This window comes from Paramisgurnus dabryanus, chromosome 9, assembly GCF_030506205.2.
Source record: "Paramisgurnus dabryanus chromosome 9, PD_genome_1.1, whole genome shotgun sequence".
NCBI lineage: Eukaryota > Metazoa > Chordata > Actinopteri > Cypriniformes > Cobitidae > Paramisgurnus > Paramisgurnus dabryanus.
The window spans coordinates 29,896,355-29,915,581 of NC_133345.1; the positions used below are offsets into that span (position 1 = coordinate 29,896,355).

Here is a 19,227-nt window from a genome sequence, read left to right on the forward strand (position 1 = left end):
GGCCATGCTTGCGCATGTAATTTAGCCGAACGCGCTAGGTGCTCTGCGTCTCATATTTAGGAGTTTATCAAACTAAACATAAAAAAAGATGTTTTTTGACGGGTATACGTTTTTAAAATATATATAAAACAGAGTGGTTATCTTGTCAAAAGTTAAACTACAAAACAGGTAAGCCGTTTCTTTAAATTTCGATGAAACGGAAAATATCTGCACTGAACCTATATTTATACCTGACACGACTTGTGATTTAATATTATGGTCGGGCGGTGTTCACTTTCAAATGATAGCAAAGAGATTCCTAAAATAAATAATATCATCCGGTCTTTCTGTATCTTAAGTGAATACAGGGATGATCGAAGTCAAAGTAAGCAAGCAGGTATTTCTGTGCTAAATAATAATGCGTAGTGTCTATAAAATCATTAATTTCAGTGTTTTTCTTGTTATAAATTAAAGTTTAATGAATTGTATATAAAGCTTAGTTTTTATATTTTGCAGTAACAATCACAAATTATGTGTCATTTCTCACTTGTCGTTTTTTTTGGTCATGACTGCTTTGACGCGCTAAATCTCCAAATTAAATAAAAACACTGCATTGTAGCCGGGGTTTCGAAGGCAGGATCACCTTTGTTATATTTTTAGGTTTAGTTATCAAAATTGTTTTTTTGTGTGATGTTCTGTAGATCGTGGCTTTAAAATGTTATGAGGAATAATTCAACAAATGTTGCCTTACATTTTACCTTAAAAATATATAAATGCATCGTCAGTTTTGTCTTCGTTCATCAATTGAAAGACAGTTTTGGTCACTTTATCTGAAAGTTGTTTATGTGTGCTGCTTGTGAAAGATAATAAAAATTACCAATTTGTACCTGGTCTGGCCCCCTCCCAACCCATGCACACACACATAGATGATTACTACATTAGGATTTGTTAAATACACTAAAAACATATTCACTTACGGAATAAAGTCTGATATCTGACTGGCGTATTTCTCAAATTCTCCTGGGGCGGTCCATTCTCTGCCTGTCTGCAAATAAACCCATTGTACAAAATTAAATGAGTATACTTCATGCACCTGTGTAACACGAATGAATGATCATAAAAATCAGTGCAATGTCACAAACCTTTCCAACATAAGCACGAAGTTTCAGGCTGGTTGGATTTTCATTATCACTAAGCCAGAATTCACTGTTATCATCGGATGACAGTGCGAACAGGAAGTCACCTGGTGAACAAAGGAAGTGATTAACTGTGGAATAATTAAAAACTTATTTAATGTGTGTGAGATAGACAAACCATCAGTATAAGGATGTATGTAGCCAAATATCCTGAGGCCATAATTGGTCCAACTGGGCGACACAGCTAGTTTTTCAACAGTGATACGAGACTACAGAGAGAAATGCATGTTATTATGATCAAATTTAGTGCATATAAAAATATTAATCACAAGAATGCAAGCTTTGTGCAACTGGCCACTGATGTGCTGTGTATAATAGATTATATAATATAAACAATTAATATGCAAACACTTTCCATCCAGAATGTAAAACATCTTGAATAATTCTTGTATGAAGATTCTCAAAGGCAAACTGGGTAACAAACATTCATTCACCATAGACACACGACACCTTAATCTCAAGTGGGAATGCAAAACAATGCAAGTGTCCCAAAGCGTAACTTCTTACTAAGAAACACTTTCTGGTTTCTAAAGTGAGGAATGTTGTTTGCAGTACAAACAGTGTGTATGTGTGTGTACCTACGTGAGGATACAATGGATAATGTAGATTCTTTCTCAGTTGAGCTACAGATGAGCCACACCAATCCTCAAACACATGAAGATTAGCCAATCCTTTATACTGCAAACACACACACACGACCAAATTCATATAACATAACACATCTGTACATTTTTTATTAAAAGCAATTTATTTCTAAAGAAACCCAGCAAGCAATAGCAGTCATTTGACAGTCTAGGTTAACTATACATCCGATAGAGTCCAGTATGAGTAACCAACTTTTAGCCAAATTAAACTTGAATTCGGTTACATGTCATTTTTGACAAATTAACAACTTATGATATAAGAGACATACAATTCAGTTTTGGACTATGGTTAAACATAGGGGTGTGAAGAGACACCTACTCCACGAGACGAGACACGAGATTGGGTTTACTAGACGAGACAAGATTTTTACACTTTTTAAGAAATGCTCAATGATAAAAAGTAAGAATTGGAAACTTAAGTCACATAATTTTGAAACGTACAGACAGTCCCTAACAAATATTTTGGTAACTGAACAATAAAGTAAATTGATATCTTTTGGCAATAATAGTCAGTGGAACGCGAGCATCGCTTTTATCATAAGGCAAATATTTTGACAAAAAACTTGATGCACATGCAGTGGTGGACAGTAACGAAGTAAATGTAATTCGTTACTGTACTTAAGTAGTTTTTTGGCGTATCTGTACTTTACTCGAGTACTTTTATTTTGGGAGACTTTTACTTTTACTTTACTACATTTTAAAGTCAAATATCTTACTTTTTACTCTACTACATTTTGAAAATTCGGTCGTTCCTTTTTATTTATCAGTGGATAAAAAAAACTTAACTCGATAAAATAAAGCTGCAAAAAAAAAAAAAAAAAAAAAAAACGCACACGTGATGCGTCAAACCACCAATCAGGGTACAGCATGCGCTTTTGAACTTGTTTTGGTTGCCGCGCGGGTTCACGAAAGCTAAGCGAGTGCAGCAGCCAGCGTATCGTTTGGAGAATAAAACTGCATTTAAAAACAACGGAGGAAATGACTTGACCCGCCACAACAACAATGGCCTTAGTTACGCGAGTTTTTTAAGTCCTTGAAATAGAAGAACGAGTCCTTCGTGTCTTCTCAGCCTGCCTCGAAACTGTGCTATTTCTTTTTACAAGAATACTCCTTCAAATCTAAGGAAACGCGTAGAGGTAAGCCATTTTAATTCTGGTTATATTTTTAAAGGAGCAATCTTAACAGTAGCTTGCAGAAAACTGTTTCATTGTGTAGTTAAAATTTATACGATGTTATCATGAATGAATTTTAAGTAAGTTAGCTATGCAGGCTGGAGCAATTTTTAGCCGTACAGTTAGTGCTGTGTTATTGTGAAATGACAATCAATCGCTATCAACACTGTTGTAAAATATAAATGACATTTTGACTAGCCATGCAGTGTATTTTGCTTAAACAGGCAGGTGGATTGGAGTGGTCCTTATACTACATATTATAACTAATATTTTCAAAAGTTTTGCTTCCAAATATATTAATACATTTATTTATGTATTACAATATACATATGACATGCTAAAGCACATTAAATGTTTTTTTAAATTATATTCTGTAAGGCTTATTGTATTTGCCAAAGGAAGGGAGACTGGTTTCTAGATATGTATTTAATGTCTGAATCTTTTCTTTTGCAGAAAAAGCATGGTAGCCAACATTAAAAGGTATGTTACTGTAACATCATCAAGGAAAAGAAACCTGGAAAGTAAGGAGGCTCCATCAACCTCCAGATAGTAAAAGAAAACTCCTGTGAACCTGTGCTTAATTCAAGTTTTTACTACACTTAAACTGTTAAATTATTTAACAAATAAATCTTGAAATGAGACTTACTGCTCTCAAATCCTGTTATTTCATTTGGTGCTAAAGGAATTGTTTGGCTTTAAGGTTTTAGGCTTATGATAATTTTAATAGACATCAGTGTCTGAATAATTAATGTCCTTCCAATAATAGATTAGTGAGCCAAGAGAGTTTTTTTTCACATAATTTGAGTTTCGTGACAATATGATACAGACATAATAAATCACAGTACTTTTGTACTTAAGTACATTTTAAGGCAGATACTTTTGTACTTTTACTCAAGTAAAAATTTTAAGCTAGTACTTCTACTTTAACTTGAGTAAAATTTTACCCTGGGTATCTTTACTTTTACTCAAGTACATGATTTGTGTAATTCGTCCACCACTGTGCACATGACACAACAAACACATATTTTGAAAACACAAGCAACACACTGCACTCCGAAAACATATTTTGAATTTGCGCCCCTCGGAAGAGCAATCACGAGCGCCACTGATAAAAATAGACCCAAGTAAGCAAAAAACTTTATAATTACATAAGACAAAATAATGTATTTTGTACATAATAATAATAATAATAATTGGTTCACAAAGTCAAAACTACACTGCAAAGATTATTTTCAAGAAAAAAATTCTTAGTATTTTTGTCTTGTTTTAAGTAAAAATATCTAAAAATTCTTAAATTAAGATGTATTTTCTTAAGAGCAAAATGACCTAAGAAAATGTGTCTAGTTTTTAGACCAAAAATATCAAATTTAATGTGCATAAATGATTTTGTGCATAAAACAAGAAAAAAAATTTTTTTCTTGCATTTAGTGTTTAAGAAAAATTTGCAAGATTTTTTTGCTTACCCCATTGGAAGATTTTTTTTGCTTGTTTTATGCACAAAATCACTTAAATTTGATATTTTTGGTCTAAAAACTAGACTTATTTTCTTGGGTCGTTTTGCTCATCAAGAAAAAGCATCTTAATTTAAGGATTTTTAGATATTTTTACTGAAAACAAGACAAAAATACTAAGAAAATGTTTTCTTGAAAATCATTTTTTGCAGTGATGGTTTTATTAAACAAAAATTAAACACCACAGTTTTTCAATATTTTACCATGTTCTTACCTCAACTTAGATTAATTAATGCATACCTATCTTTATTCAATGCGTGCACTTAATCTTTGTACAGCGCGTTGTAAATGTTTTAGCATTTAGCCTAGCCACATTCATTCCTTAGGATCCAAACAGGGATAAATTTAGAAGCCACCAAACACTTCCATGTTTTCCGTATTTAAGGACTGTTACATGAGTAGTTTACATGAGTAAGTATGGTGGCACAAAATAAAACGTGGCGATTTATTAAGCGGACAAAAAAATGAGAACTCTATTCTATGGCGGAAGAGCACTTAGTTTGCAGCACTTCAACCTCGGGCGCAGTAATATTGACGAAAGTTTGAGCGAGAGGGGGAGGAGTCAGGAGTGATGATGTTACTCCGTGCCGAGGTCGAAGTTCTGCAAACCTTCCGCCATACAATATAGTTCTCATTTTTATCCAAAAAGTTTTATTTTGTGCCACCATACTTACTTGTGTGTACTCGTGTAACAGTATTTAAATAGGGAAAACATGGAAGTGTTTGGTGGCTTCTAAATTCATCCCTGTTTGGATCCTAAGGAGTGAATGGGCTAGGCTAAATGCTAACACATTCACAACGCACCATACAAAGATTAAGTGCACGCATTGAATAAAGATAAGTATGTATTAATTAATTTAAGTTGAGATAAGAACATAGTAAAATATTGAAAAACTGTGGTGTTTTACTTTAAATACATTTAAAATGTGTCCAATACTTTATAATATAAATGATACAGCCACTGTAATTCTTGAGCAAGAACATGCTGACATTAAATGATGTGAACTCAAGAGTGAGGATTAAATCTGTTGGGACGCTCCACACATTAAGGGGGCCGCACACCAAACTAAAAGTGTCGTGTCGCATGTAGTACAACTCGCAGGTACCACAGCTGATGTGCACTTTTAATAGCGCGAGCTGAGCCAGACCTAGTACACTTAAAGAAGCAAAATATGCATTAACAGCCTATAGTGAACGAACAAACATTATTGGAAATCTAAACAAAAAAGCACATGCAGTTAAAGCCAGAATATAATGCATGCACTGCAAAATGTTTTGCTACAACCCAACTTAATTCTGGATGGCTATTAAGCATCTTTTAAATGCAAAATTGCTTGCTGAAAATCCTCCACAATTATAAATCTATAAATCAAAGTATCATGTTTATTTCTGCAGTGTAATAAATTACAAATCTATTTGAACGACTGTGGCATATTACGCTTACAAAATACCAACAGAGCCCCAAGGTATATGTGGACATGTAAATACACCATGCGCTATTTAAATAACCATGTAAATACTGTGGTAAATAGTTTGTGTTAAGCACAATGGTATTATCACAAATCATGTATTCAAATCTATAGTTGTGTTTATGAGTGCATCATTACCTCTGGCCTCCACTTCTGTGGGATGTTTTTTGAAGACCAGGATTCTTCATCTTGATTTGAGACGTGATCATCTCCAGCCTGTGACACACACACACACACACACACACACACACACACACACACACACACACACACACACACACACACACACACACACACACACACACAGTTTATAAATAAAATTAAAAACCAAATAAACTGATGCAGAAATACTTTTACACACCATCCTTTTTTTGTGACCGTGTTGTGAGATGCCCAATTAAATACCATGTTTTTGTACATTTTTAGAGTCACGTTTAGAATAGCATACTAATTCTCAAGTATGCATATGGTTTAAAGCAGGGGTCGGCAAGTAACTTTGGCCGCGGGCCAATATTTTTTTTAGCCAGTAGATGGCGGGCCAGCTGCTGTTCCCACACTTACGTGTCTTATTTTGAATTAGCCTAGTATAGGCTATCTGATCTTTTGTCAAGAAACATTGTCTTTATTTCCTATTTAAAAGACGAAAGACAGCATTAAAAGTTGCTAAAAACATGGTTATGGATCCGTGTATCATTCGTTTTTTCAAATTAAAAACAAAAATGAAAAAATAACCACCACGGGTTTTCTGATTGTGTGCTCAGATCAAAAAATGAATTACTGGATTAGACAAATTTTTTATTTAACACCTTTACAGGCATAATATATCAATAAAAACATTTTAAACAGACCAAGTAGGCTACTATAGTGGTAACATATTACAGGCATTTATGCTCTCATGAAAGACTCTTACAGTCCAACTTTTGAACTTTATTTCTTTTTTTATTAATATTTATACGGGACACACACATACACACCTAAGGTTAATGGAGGTCTGCGCTGGACTGTTTTTTTTTGTCCAGCTCCCACAAGATTCTATTCAGTAAACCGCTTAAAATACACTCTGTGTTCACTTGCTTTATTTCCCGACCTGACGGTTCCGCAAAACTTAACGTTAGATCTCGTTTCCAGAATCTCACATTCAAATGTCTCTAAAGAAAAGAGAGAGATGAAGTAACCTATAACAATTATAAATGCTATACCAAAATTGTGTTCGTGCCAATATAAATATTATATTAACATTGTACTGTCAGCAGAGAAAAAAAATAATGAAATATAAATAATAAATTAAAAAGGACAAAGCCTCTCAGTCAAATTTCTTACCAGCATAAACCGAAACCATTGTTGGTTGCAGAGTTGCTGTTCAAACAAATTGCTCCTTTGCCAAATGTATAGCGTATTAAACGGATGCAAAGATCAAAGAACTATGCGTTAGGAAAATTAATAATGGCTTTATTTTAATAGACATGTAAAACCATATTTTGGCGGATTACTTTAATTTTTTAACGAATTTGCCTGCCCATTTAGTCTTAATAATTAACGGTAAACGAACTTGACTTGCAGTTCTCGAAGGCAGGTCGGACCTTAAGGTCGGGCTCGAGCCCCAAGTTAAGTAACAGAACAGAAGAGAAAAAAAGAGTAGTGAATGAGACGATGAGAAGAAGGAGTTGCAGCTATGCGCCCAGGCATGGAGACTCCCGTTTACCATATGTTTTTAATAGTGACACAGGACTGTTTCCTTTCAAATCTACGTTAAAAGTGAACTAGTTAAAATATTACTGCAGTAAAAGAGTTAATTTTGTATCATATTTTGTTGTGGTTTCTAAAAGCCTGCAGTCATTTGCGATGTCAAGGAGTTTAATGTCTTCACGCGTGACGCATTGACATGATTTGCAAGGTAAATTTGCAAATGATTCATGAATTCATACCTTTGCAATTATTATAGTTATGATCGCGGATGCGCTGGTAGAGAAAGAGAACGAGAAACAGCGGCCCGTTAAGATTAAACTATTACGTAGCTATTATACGCATTTTTGGGCTAGACCTCTGGGCTAGAGGAAGAGTTTTGTGCAGCATTTAATGCAAATATTTTTTTTTATCTAATACATATTATTTATCAGTGTGTTATACGCGAAAAATAATAATGAACAAATTCAAAAGTCGGACTGTAAGCGAATGAGACCTACAGGAAAGCCAACCCATTCTCACCGGAAAGCATGGTTGCTATTAAAACCCTTAATTAAATGTAATCTGTTAGTACCTGATCTGTTTTAAATTATTTCATTGGTATATGTCTGCTAAGGTGTTCAATTAAAATTTGTCCGAACCCGTTTTCATTCATTTTTCTATTTTTGATCTGTGCGCACATTCGGAAAAAAAGGCGTTTGATTTTAGTTCAGGAAATAAATAATAGAAAAACAAGTCGTTTCTCTTTATTTTCTTTTTGGTTTTGATTTAAAAAAAAAAAAATGATACATGTGGCCATTTTTGTAAACTGTTATTGTAAAATAAAAGTAGTATTTGATAAAAAAAAAAAAAAAATTCAAATTTTTTTTTTTTTAATAATCCGACGGGCCAGAAAATATTGCTGGCGGGCCACTTTTGGCCCGCGGGCCGCCTGTTGCCGACCCCTGGTTTAAAGTATGCAAAGTTGCAGTAACCATTAACTACCTGGATATGTTTGCTACTATGTGGAGCACACAACCAGATCCAAATACAGGGAATCACAATGCAATTCACTTTTACACTGAACTGAATGTAAAAAGCGGACTTTCTAGACTCATTATTGGATTGCATTAGCAAGAGCTACAGCGCTTTTGTATAAACAGGATTAAAAATTTACAATAACACAACACCACACATCGAATTAAACATGCACCATGCCTGTCAATGTTTGCTTACAGTATACAAGATAGCTAGTGTAATATATATAATAGAATGAGAAATAATAGCTGTTTTTTCATTATTCAAAAAAAATAGTATGCAGTATACAGTGCATCCTGCACAGTACAGCAGTACACTAGTATTCATAGGCTACAAGTGTCTGTGCGAATTTTTACCACACTCTGAACAGCAGATTTTGCCCAGATGACACCTTCAGTATGGAGAATCTCATCTGAAAGAGAAAGACATTTACATTTAGCAGATGCTTTTATCTAAAGCGACTTACAAAGATTAGGAAACAATAAAGTGACTTGTCATAGGCAGGCAGTAATACAAGAAGTGCTTATACAAAGTTACAAATTTTAACTATTCTGAAACAATACCTGTAGAGAATAAAAGTTAGTATTTTTTCTCTTTATTTTTTAGATAGAAGAGGCGAATATTGAATATTTAGTTCATGAATCTGCTGTCTAATCGGAGCATGCTTCATGAGTGACATTAGATGGCCATTGATGGTTTACGATATCCTTAGATAAACTGAAACTGATTCCATGTTTACATTAATTTTTAAAAGGCTAGGAGGTGTTATCTTACAGTACACACGAAACTCACGAATACATTTAATCGACCTCTGTCACTTTCTCTATTACACACAGTCCCAGTTCTGCCCCAAAGTTTAAAAAAAATATTATACATTTTAGGCACATTAACTAAATAGCTAAGCTAAAACAATGTCTAGGGTTCACATTAAGCCATTTAAGAAATCACACTGTCAAAGCTTTGTGACCCTGTCTGTAAATCCAGGCTAAAGTCTTATAATCTTTTTAGATTATGATTAAGAGCATTAAAGTTTGATTTCAATCATTGGTTTTCAATCTTTGACAAGACCTAATATATGGGTATTTTGGGCCTATTTATGTCCCCAGGGTGTAATTCTATTAAAAACTCAAATTTGACTCAAAAAAATCAAATCTTAATAAATCTGAGCACCATTAATTAATATAAACCAAAACAAGCCTAGATTTTTTTATGGCTGCTCTTACTAATAATTTTATACCATTTTATTGGTGTTTTGTGGTACTATATCTGTGTTTTGGTGTTGTTCTTCACTAGAGTTTTCACGTGTTGTGCCATATCTCAAACATTATTTATCACAAATTAATAAAAAAAAAATATATGCTTATGAATTAAATGTTACTTAAACTAATAAACTACATGCACAGATTAAGCAAATATATGCATTTTGTACTTTATTTTGCGTAATTTCTACCTGTCCCATGGTTTAGCTGTCATTACCAACACGCTCTGCATAAAGGGACTTTCCCACTGTTTTTTCATCAAAAGTTTATTTGGTAGCCATGGTAACCTAATGACATAGTGGAGGACATGTATTTCAAGCTGTAAGACCGATGCCTTGATGTCCAGAAAAGTAAGTAAATCTACTCTTTTCTTTGTGTTGGGCATGTACACTTAACTCTTTCGCCGCCATTGACGAGATATCTCGTCAATCAAGAGAAAACGCTTCCCTGCCAATGACGAGATTTTCCGTCTTTCCGCAATACCGCTATTATCCACCAGGTGCCCTTTTTAAACCCGGAAGTATTGCCCTATGGCAAGCGGCTGCATGTCCGTGTCTGTTTTAAAGATCGCTCTGAATCGGATCTCTATGAAAAGTCCGTCATAAAAATGGAATTATCTCTGCTTTTTGCTCAAAATGTGGTGTTTTTGCAGAAACCTACCCATATTCAAAAGCTGATTACAAAAGAACCACTAAAGGTAGGATGAAACGTTTTTTTTTTTTGTTTGAAAGCAGAGGGTCTGTTCTTTCATTTCGTATATTGTATGTTTATATATTTAAAGAAGAACATTTTCTGGAAGGCATTAAACTTTGGTGAAAATCATGAAAAACGCTGGCACTGGCTGGCAACTTTTTTCAAAAACGCTGGCGGTGAAAGAGTTAAAATGCGTCATTACCATTTGTGTTGTATTTCTGTATTTTTAAACATTTTTGAAATATTTTTATCACTTTAATAGTTAAAATGGTGCACATTACATGTAGAAAGCTAGCTACACTTGCTTAGTCATCATCTTAGCTAGTAGGGTTAGTTTTTTGACAAAAATGTCATTACCAGCACAGTCATTACCAGCACAATACATAATTTTGCCAATAAATAATGTATAAATAACAAAAGCATCCCACAACTATACATTTCTGACAATGGTATGGTACTCCCTTAAAATAAACCTAGATTCCAAGCCAGGGTAGATTGATGAATCAGATATTAGATACAAAAATTATTATAATTCATCTTGCAAGTAAAAATCTCATTAAGTTCAAGATAAATTAGATTACATGTGAAACCACAAAATGTTTTAAAAGCACCGATTTATCATTTAAGTTTTATTTTTTACATATATTCGATGGTGTGATGGTAAAGACACATTTACTTGACATAGTTAAGAAAATGGCAAAAAAATCAAAATCATCTTACGGTCTCAACCAAACTCAAAAAGACGCTCCTGATTTGATGTATACAAATTAGTCATATTTGGAATTTTAATTTTCAAAATTGCAGCAACCCAATTTGGCCCCTAATCTGAGAAATACCCATATATAAAGCATTCTGACTGATTAACATCGTTAAAAAAAAAGATTCCTCATGCTAAACATAAGCAAAATGTCAATTTCTGTGTCAAATGCACTTTGCCAGGGTTCGTACATTTACGAACGTTTTGAAAGATTCATACGTAACAATCTTGCTTTATTCCTTTCATGGGCAATATAAGTGCGGGAAGTACAGTGGAAGTCCTTATATGGGCATTTCACCCAGAATAGCGCACGCACACACCAACTAAGAGCTGACCAGAGTTGGGTATAACGCGTTACTGTGTAACGCATTACTGTACTCTAATTACTTTTCCTGATAACGCAGTAACGTAACGCTTTACATTTTAAATGTATGTAATTTGATTACAGTTACCAATGACAACAAAATTACGTTACTAGCGTTACAAATTATGTGTTGAAAAATTAATTAAAATGTATTTTAAAATGATGTTTTGCCATTGCACGGCAACGTCTGCGAGCATGCGCGCAGCGTCAGTTAACGAGCATATGCTTACTCACTCGTCTGAGACGCAAGCAAATGGATGCTATGAGCGGTGGTTGATCCTTCAAGTGGAATACAGACAATACATGTCCAAAACCTTGGCATTTTTAGAGTGGGCTTTGCGCGATGACATCTGGTCTGCTAGAAGCGGTCGTACAGGTGTGTTTTTAAATCACTAATGTTTTATTTGTTAACATTATTTAACTATGTTATTTTATCATGAGCTCAATGCGTGCACTGCATTAAGTAATCATATGTTTATTTAAACAATTACCAAAACAACGTTTAATTGTTATATTTAACGAACTAACATGAATATTAACATTCTTTAACTTGACCAAAAAGCCCTCGCGAATGCGACGACGTGTTAAAACTATAGTTTCTGTCTCCGCGACCGCGAATGAATGTAGATAGTGTAGCATTCAAGAGAAATGCACAGACACTCGTTTAACTAAACTGCTGGCTTTATTTTAACAGAGCACCCGTAGGACGATGCTCACGCACATCCAGTCGCGCGCCCGCGCCAGAGCGTGCACAACATCATAGCCAAAAACAAAAACAAAAAACCCCTCCCCTCGTTGCACTAACCAATCACATTTCAGGGAATACATGGCAAAGAGAACAGAAACTCAGCGTTAACCCTTACAGAACAGAGTTGTAATAAACATCCAAGAACATCATTTTAAACACTGCTACGATAGATAGATCGATAGATCGATAGATCGATAGATCGATAGATCGATAGATCGATAGATCGATAGATCGATAGATCGATAGATCGATAGATCGATAGATCGATAGATCGATAGATCGATAGATCGATAGATCGATAGATCGATAGATAGATAGATAGATAGACAGATAGACAGACAGACAGACAGATAGACAGATAGATGTTAATGAATGTAGAATGTTTAATGAGAAATGTTAAACATCTGTAACTTATTATAAAAGCTACAAATATTTCTGGATCACTATATGACCAGTAATTTTAGGAGGGGGCAAAATCACACCAAAAATAGCTTTAAGCATTCAAATATGCACTGTAATCATTACTGTTTTCAAATGTTACAAGAAACATTTTCACATTAACACTGCGTTTGGGTTTATCTGTCCTTGTTTCTGACAGTTTCACTTTGTAGTTTTTTACATTTGATGTTGTCAAAGTAACTTAAAAGTAAAGTAATTAGTAATTAGATTACTTTTTGCATGTAGTAATCAGTAATGTAATCAAATTACAATTTTAAAGTAGTAATTAGTAATTTGAAGTGGATTACTTTTTTTGAGTAACTTACCCAACACTGGAGCTGACACAAAATCAACATCACCAGAGAAGTGTGTTGTTGTTTTGGAAATTTAAGCTTGTTTAGCTTCCCAAAGAACCCGGCATTATGGAAACAATGGATATAGTTTGTACATCTGGGGTAGCAGCGGAGTGGTGCGTGTGTGTGTTTGTTTAAAGCTGGATTTCATTGATCGTCGCTTAAGTGCATGTAAACAACATCAACATGTAGGAAAACACAAGTTGTCCAGAGATAGGGATGTTTGTGTGTGTTGCTTGCTAATGACTCGCTTCACCTGCTGTACGCCTCCCTTTTTTGAGGAAAGTAGCAGTACAGCTAATCTGTCTTTTATATAGCTGATAAAACTAAAGACTTTTCGGAGATATGAAGAATGCAATACTACTCTATAGGTACTCAAGATTAACATGAGATCATGCGTATTATGTGACCTTTAAAAATATCAAGGTTATATTTTCATATTTACATTATATAGGATCAGGATGATTTTATGTAGTAAATCACAAAAAAAATACTTTTGCAAGGTTTTCACATTTTCTGTGCTACCAACCAAGTTTCTCATTCACATGGCAATGCAATCAATATATCATCGGTTTTTCTGACTGAATATCCTCCTGAGCTAGTGACACGTATTTGTTAGTTGACACACTGCACATAAATCAAAATCTTTCTTGAAGGGGCTCGACACAGATCTGAAACAACAATTCCAAACTGTGTGATGTGAGTATCTGTGGTAAATATAATGCACACATCTCCCTGCAAAAAGACAGAGAGCATGTGTATAGAGAGAGATGTGCAAGTGTGCTTAACCTTGTCCTACCATACCGGCGCTATGGCAACAAGAAACCGAGGAAATGATGCCTCACCTTGGTCACATGACATGACCTTAAGCACCACTGAGTAAATACTGTAGGGAGGGCGCACTTTTACAATCTTTCTTCAGGTGTATTTGCATGATGGGTGGTGAGTAAACATTCTTTGTTTGGGCGAGAACAGATACGTTTCAAAAGGGACCCCTAGTAAATATCCGTATCATCACATCCTTGTTTAAATGCATGTTGTTTGTGATGGGATTTGGGTAAAGAGGTTTCAGCTTTTCCTTCACTTCCCTCCCTTGAGGTCAATAGACACTCCCAGAGGAATGTCGAGTTTGTTTAAAAGAGGGAAGAAGCCCCCTGTGCCCAATGGTGCACGAGAGAGAAATCTCTCGCCGCCTGTATGCTCCATACACCTGCTCTTTGATGTTTTTCTTGAATGAAAACCAAAGAACGTTTCATCGTTTTACCACAATCTTGCATGAACATTTTGAAACTAGCATTGGGTGGAAAAAACGGAGGTCAAGGGACAGTCACAAAAGTACGGCACTTCACACTGACCTACCAAAAAACACCCCTGTGTGTCCAAACTCGCACACACTCACAAAATGTACGGCATGCTATATGAACTTCCTGACGGAAAAATATTTCTTTAAAGAGAAGACATCAAATGTGCATTTTTGTATTTGAAGTTACATAGATAATATATTATGGCATGTTAAAATTGCCACTTTATAGGTTTGAGCAAAAATGTACTGTTTTGGGTGTGTCATTTTAAATGCAAATGAGCTGATCTCTGCACTAAATGGCAGTGCTGTGGTTGGATAGTGCAGATTAAGGGGAGGTATTATCCCCTTCTGACATCATAAGGGGAGACAAATTTCCATTATCTTTTTTCACATGCTTGCAGAGATTGACTTACCAAAACTAAGTTACTGTGTTGATCTTTTTCACATTTTCTAGGTTGATAGAAGCACTGGGGACGCAATTATAACACAAACAGTCTGATTTTCATTGTATGTCCGCTTTAAGGGTTTTTAAAGGGTACTGCCCCAGAGACACGTTGGGACCACTTTTGGACCATTTTTTTGACGCTGTACACTTAACCCTGGGATAGCAATGTTTATTTTCATTAATACTGAATGAAATTTACTGTTGCATTACTTTTACCCAGGATTACGAAACCCAATATTTTCCTGGTTAATGCAAAAACCAGTTGATCCACACAAATCCATATACAGGTTGGGGGGGGGGGGGGGGCAATTTGATATCTCCAATTAACCTAACTTGCATGTTTTTGGCCTGTGGGAAGAAACCGGAGTACCTGGAGTAAAGCCACGCTGACACAGGGAGAACATGCAAACTCCAAACAGAAAGGCCACCTGACCTAGCCAGAGCTCGAACCAGGGACCTTCTTGCTGTGAGGCAACATTGAAACCCACTAAGCCATGAAGTCATTTTGCAATGATTGCAATTGGTTTCCACTTCAGTAATCTTTGCTGATTTTGCAAACACATCATTTCTGTGTAAAATGCTGTAAAACCATCACTTCCACGTTCATCCACTTGTGTTGCCATGGTTTCTACAACTAAAAACTGAGGATAGCACGGATATTAAGTCACTAAAACAGTGACAATTACAAGGGAGACAATGGACGACTCATTATTTAAACGGGAATTTTTCTGGATTTACACATTTTTGGGAACTCTATGAAATATATTACACTGTGCAACTGTTTTTTAGATATTTTATTACATAAATCGCTTAATATTACATATAGCTTTAATATTATGTAAAGTGCAGTGTTGGCGGTAACACAATACACGTAACGTGCATTATGTAATAATATTACTTTTCTGAAGTAAGAAGTAAAGTAATGCATTGCTTTATAAATGTACACATTAATATTTGAGTTACTTTTTTAAAAAAGTAATGGGAGTTTAATTCATTCAATTTAAAAATAAAATAATGTACTGAATTAAACTGAACATATTAACGTAGAATTATGCACTCGGTGCGACGGAGCAGGAACAGTTTGAGTCAGAAACGAAGGTGGCAGGCCAGAGCTTGACATTTTGGCGATCATAAAAAACACCTGCAAGGCCTGAAAGAGATCAAGCCTTAGTCAAGTAAGTAACGCAAAAGTAACTTAAATGTAATGTAAGCATTACTTTCCATGAAAAGTAACTACACAATTAGTTACTTTTTTGGGAGTAACTTAATATTGTAATGAATTACTTTAAAAAGTTACTTTCCCCAACACATGTTAATTGTATGCTTTAAAAAATTTACACCTTATTTGCTATTATCATGTCTTGGTTCAATACACTTTACGTCCCGTGTATCTTTTTTTATCAACCTAAGAACACGAGGCACCTTGGCTCAGGGACATAAAGCTCAAGTTTATAACATTAGCAGGTGTTCACAGGAACGTTATGTGAGAACTGGCACACAACAGTGCATCAAAAAGCAAGTTGCAGGTGAAACGTTTACGTCTGGATTTTATCTTTTGCAGTCTGTCAGAACAAGGAACTTACAGTAGATCACAATCAAATCAAATCAAACCTCCTGAATTAAAGCAAAGCTCATTGGGTGTCCAGTGATTTAATCTGATTTCCAGTTAACAGACATTGTGGGTTCACTGCCCGTCTGCCCAGTTTATGTAACTTTACATGCACATAGTAAAATGTATGTAAATTTTCATGCACATTAGCAGGTTGATTTGACATCAGCTCTGCTTCTCTGACCTGACCTTCACTACATGATAAAGCAGGTCAGCGCTCACCTGAGGGTTTCCTCAATCACACAAAAATACATTTGTATAACATTTGCAATACAAGAACAAGACAACATGATTGAAAACTAGTATGGGCAGGGGGTTAAAATGAATATCTACCATTAGCCCTGCTAAAAAACCAATAGATACCATCACAGAAATTCTATTGGTTTTATTGGGAATTATATTGGTTCTAATGGAATGTGGCCCAAAACACACTACAGTGTAGTGGTTTTAATAGTAAAAACTAATGGTTCCTATTGGTATTTTAACTGAAACCATTAGAATTTTCTGTAATAGTTTTGTTGTTTTTTCAGCAGGGAGGTACAGATATGTATACATTTGGTATCAGTACCTCTGAGATAGCCTACTAATAAGCTCTCTTTGGTGCCAATTTGCATCTATATGAACTATTTATGGGGGAAAGTTGTACTTTTAAAAAGGATAGAGTCCAGCGACAGCATTTTGATAATTTTTTTTCTTGGTGTGGCTTTATTTTGCATGCTGTATGCATTGCATACACTCTAAAAAAACAAACGGTGCTATATAGCACCAAAACAATTGCTTTGGATCGTAACGATAGAAGAACCATTTTAGTGCCATATAGCACCGGTGAAGCACCAGTGAAGCACCAGTGAAGCACCAGTGAAGCACCAGTGAAGCACCAGTGTAGAACCATATAGGGGCCATATAGCACCACATATGGTTCTACATAGCACTATATGGTTCTACACAGGTGCTTCACTGGTTCTTCACCGGTGCTATATGGCACTAAAAATGGTTCTTCTATCGTTACGATCCAAAGCAACTGTTTTGGTGCTATATAGCACCGTTTGTTTTTTAGAGTGTAGTACTATACTGTACCCTTACATTGCATTGCATTGCGCATTGTGTTGTGTTTAACACTAGAAACAAAACAAACCTTATTTGACTAATAACTTCAAAACCTTAACTGATCCTCCCTCTCAAACATCAAAGCCACAATTTATTGTGAAACTTGGGCAAATCCCGACATTGACATGATAAGGTCATAGCATGATACAGATGGGCTAATGATAAAAAAAACATTTACATTTAACAACACACTTTACCTCAGATCTTTACCTCGCAGGACAGGTTTTAATGAAATATTACACATTTTAAAAAGAATGTGACTGGAAATTACGAGCTTCCTCTTAGTTCTTACCATTACTGCTCCAAACTTCACTGTTGGCCACGACCTCCAGATAAGCAGCCAGAAATCCCAACATCAGTAGCACCGCGCCAAACACAATGTATACCACATTGCGCTTGAATTTCCGTACTGGAAGAAAGTTTAGCATCATCTTTATCTGAAACATTGGACTCACATAAGTTGAAATCCACTCGAAGTTACAGGCACGCGGGCATTTCTGTTTTCAAACATTTCAAACTCACGAGCAAACGCGGCGAAAGCTGCGTCCGCGAGTCTGTGATTTAAAGTCCCGCAAAGATCAAAGCTCGCAGCAGGTTGCACACGCCACGCCCCTTGTGTTACGTCACATGAATCGGACAGGTAAACTCTCTCTCAGGCCGAACTCTGCCGCTTCTCCTTTAACGTAATTTAAATAATTCACAACGAAATGGTGTCGTATTCTGAAAGTAACCAGAGGTGGACAAGCAAATGTGTGGATGCCCTTGTGATGCTGTTGGTCTGGTTAAACCAGAATGACCGGCTGCTACACGTTTTCTGGTTTGTTTCTCACCTGTTGCAATGTCGCATCAAGAGCACGCGGTCGCGCTGTCGCTTAAAAATATGCAGATGCACAAGATGACACAACACTGGAAAAGATTGCAAATGCAATTGTGTGTGTCACCTGGGGACTGTTTATGTTCCCATTGGACTCTCAGTTGCCAAGTGACACACAGCAGGCAGATACTGCACTATTTATGTCTGATTAGAAAAACTCTAATACAAATAACAACATAATGTGAAAGAAGTTTGGCCGCTTAAATATTGGAGAATACATGTTGGGTTATTAAATAAACCTGTGTTCGGTTGTTGCAACTCATGGCTGAGTTTACAACCCAGCATAGGTTTATTTATAAACCAACATGTGTTTTGCCCAAAGTTTACCCAGCATTAAGTTAAAAATAACCCAGCAGAATTTAGAGTAGCCTATTCTTTCAACTTCCACATCCCCAGAAAACAGCCATTGCTGGCCCACAACCCATATGGCAGATAATTTTTAATATATTTCAAACTATAAACAAATGGCCAAAAATAAATGTGCTGAAAGATATATTGAAATAATCACCAATATATTGTGTATATTTTGAAAAAAATATATAAATATATAAATATCAGGAGGATTATAACAGGATTGAAAAGGTTAAAATTTTATATATTTTCAAC

At 35.4% G+C, this 19,227-nt stretch overlaps 1 protein-coding gene across 1 annotated transcript in view; it reads right to left on the reverse strand.

The window, feature by feature from the left end:
- Window positions 1-18,502, reverse strand: part of b4galnt3b (beta-1,4-N-acetyl-galactosaminyl transferase 3b) — a 35,869-nt gene extending 17,367 nt beyond the window's left edge. Inside the window, exons 1-7 of the mRNA XM_065283664.1 lie at window positions 18,040-18,502; window positions 9,031-9,083; window positions 6,110-6,187; window positions 1,758-1,853; window positions 1,294-1,384; window positions 1,122-1,222; window positions 957-1,024 (exon numbers count right to left, since the gene is read on the reverse strand). Coding sequence (XP_065139736.1) covers window positions 957-1,024; window positions 1,122-1,222; window positions 1,294-1,384; window positions 1,758-1,853; window positions 6,110-6,187; window positions 9,031-9,083; window positions 18,040-18,193 — 641 coding nt within the window. The 5' untranslated portion in view covers window positions 18,194-18,502. The remainder of the gene's footprint in view (window positions 1-956; window positions 1,025-1,121; window positions 1,223-1,293; window positions 1,385-1,757; window positions 1,854-6,109; window positions 6,188-9,030; window positions 9,084-18,039) is intronic.
- Window positions 18,503-19,227: the final 725 nt, after the last annotated feature.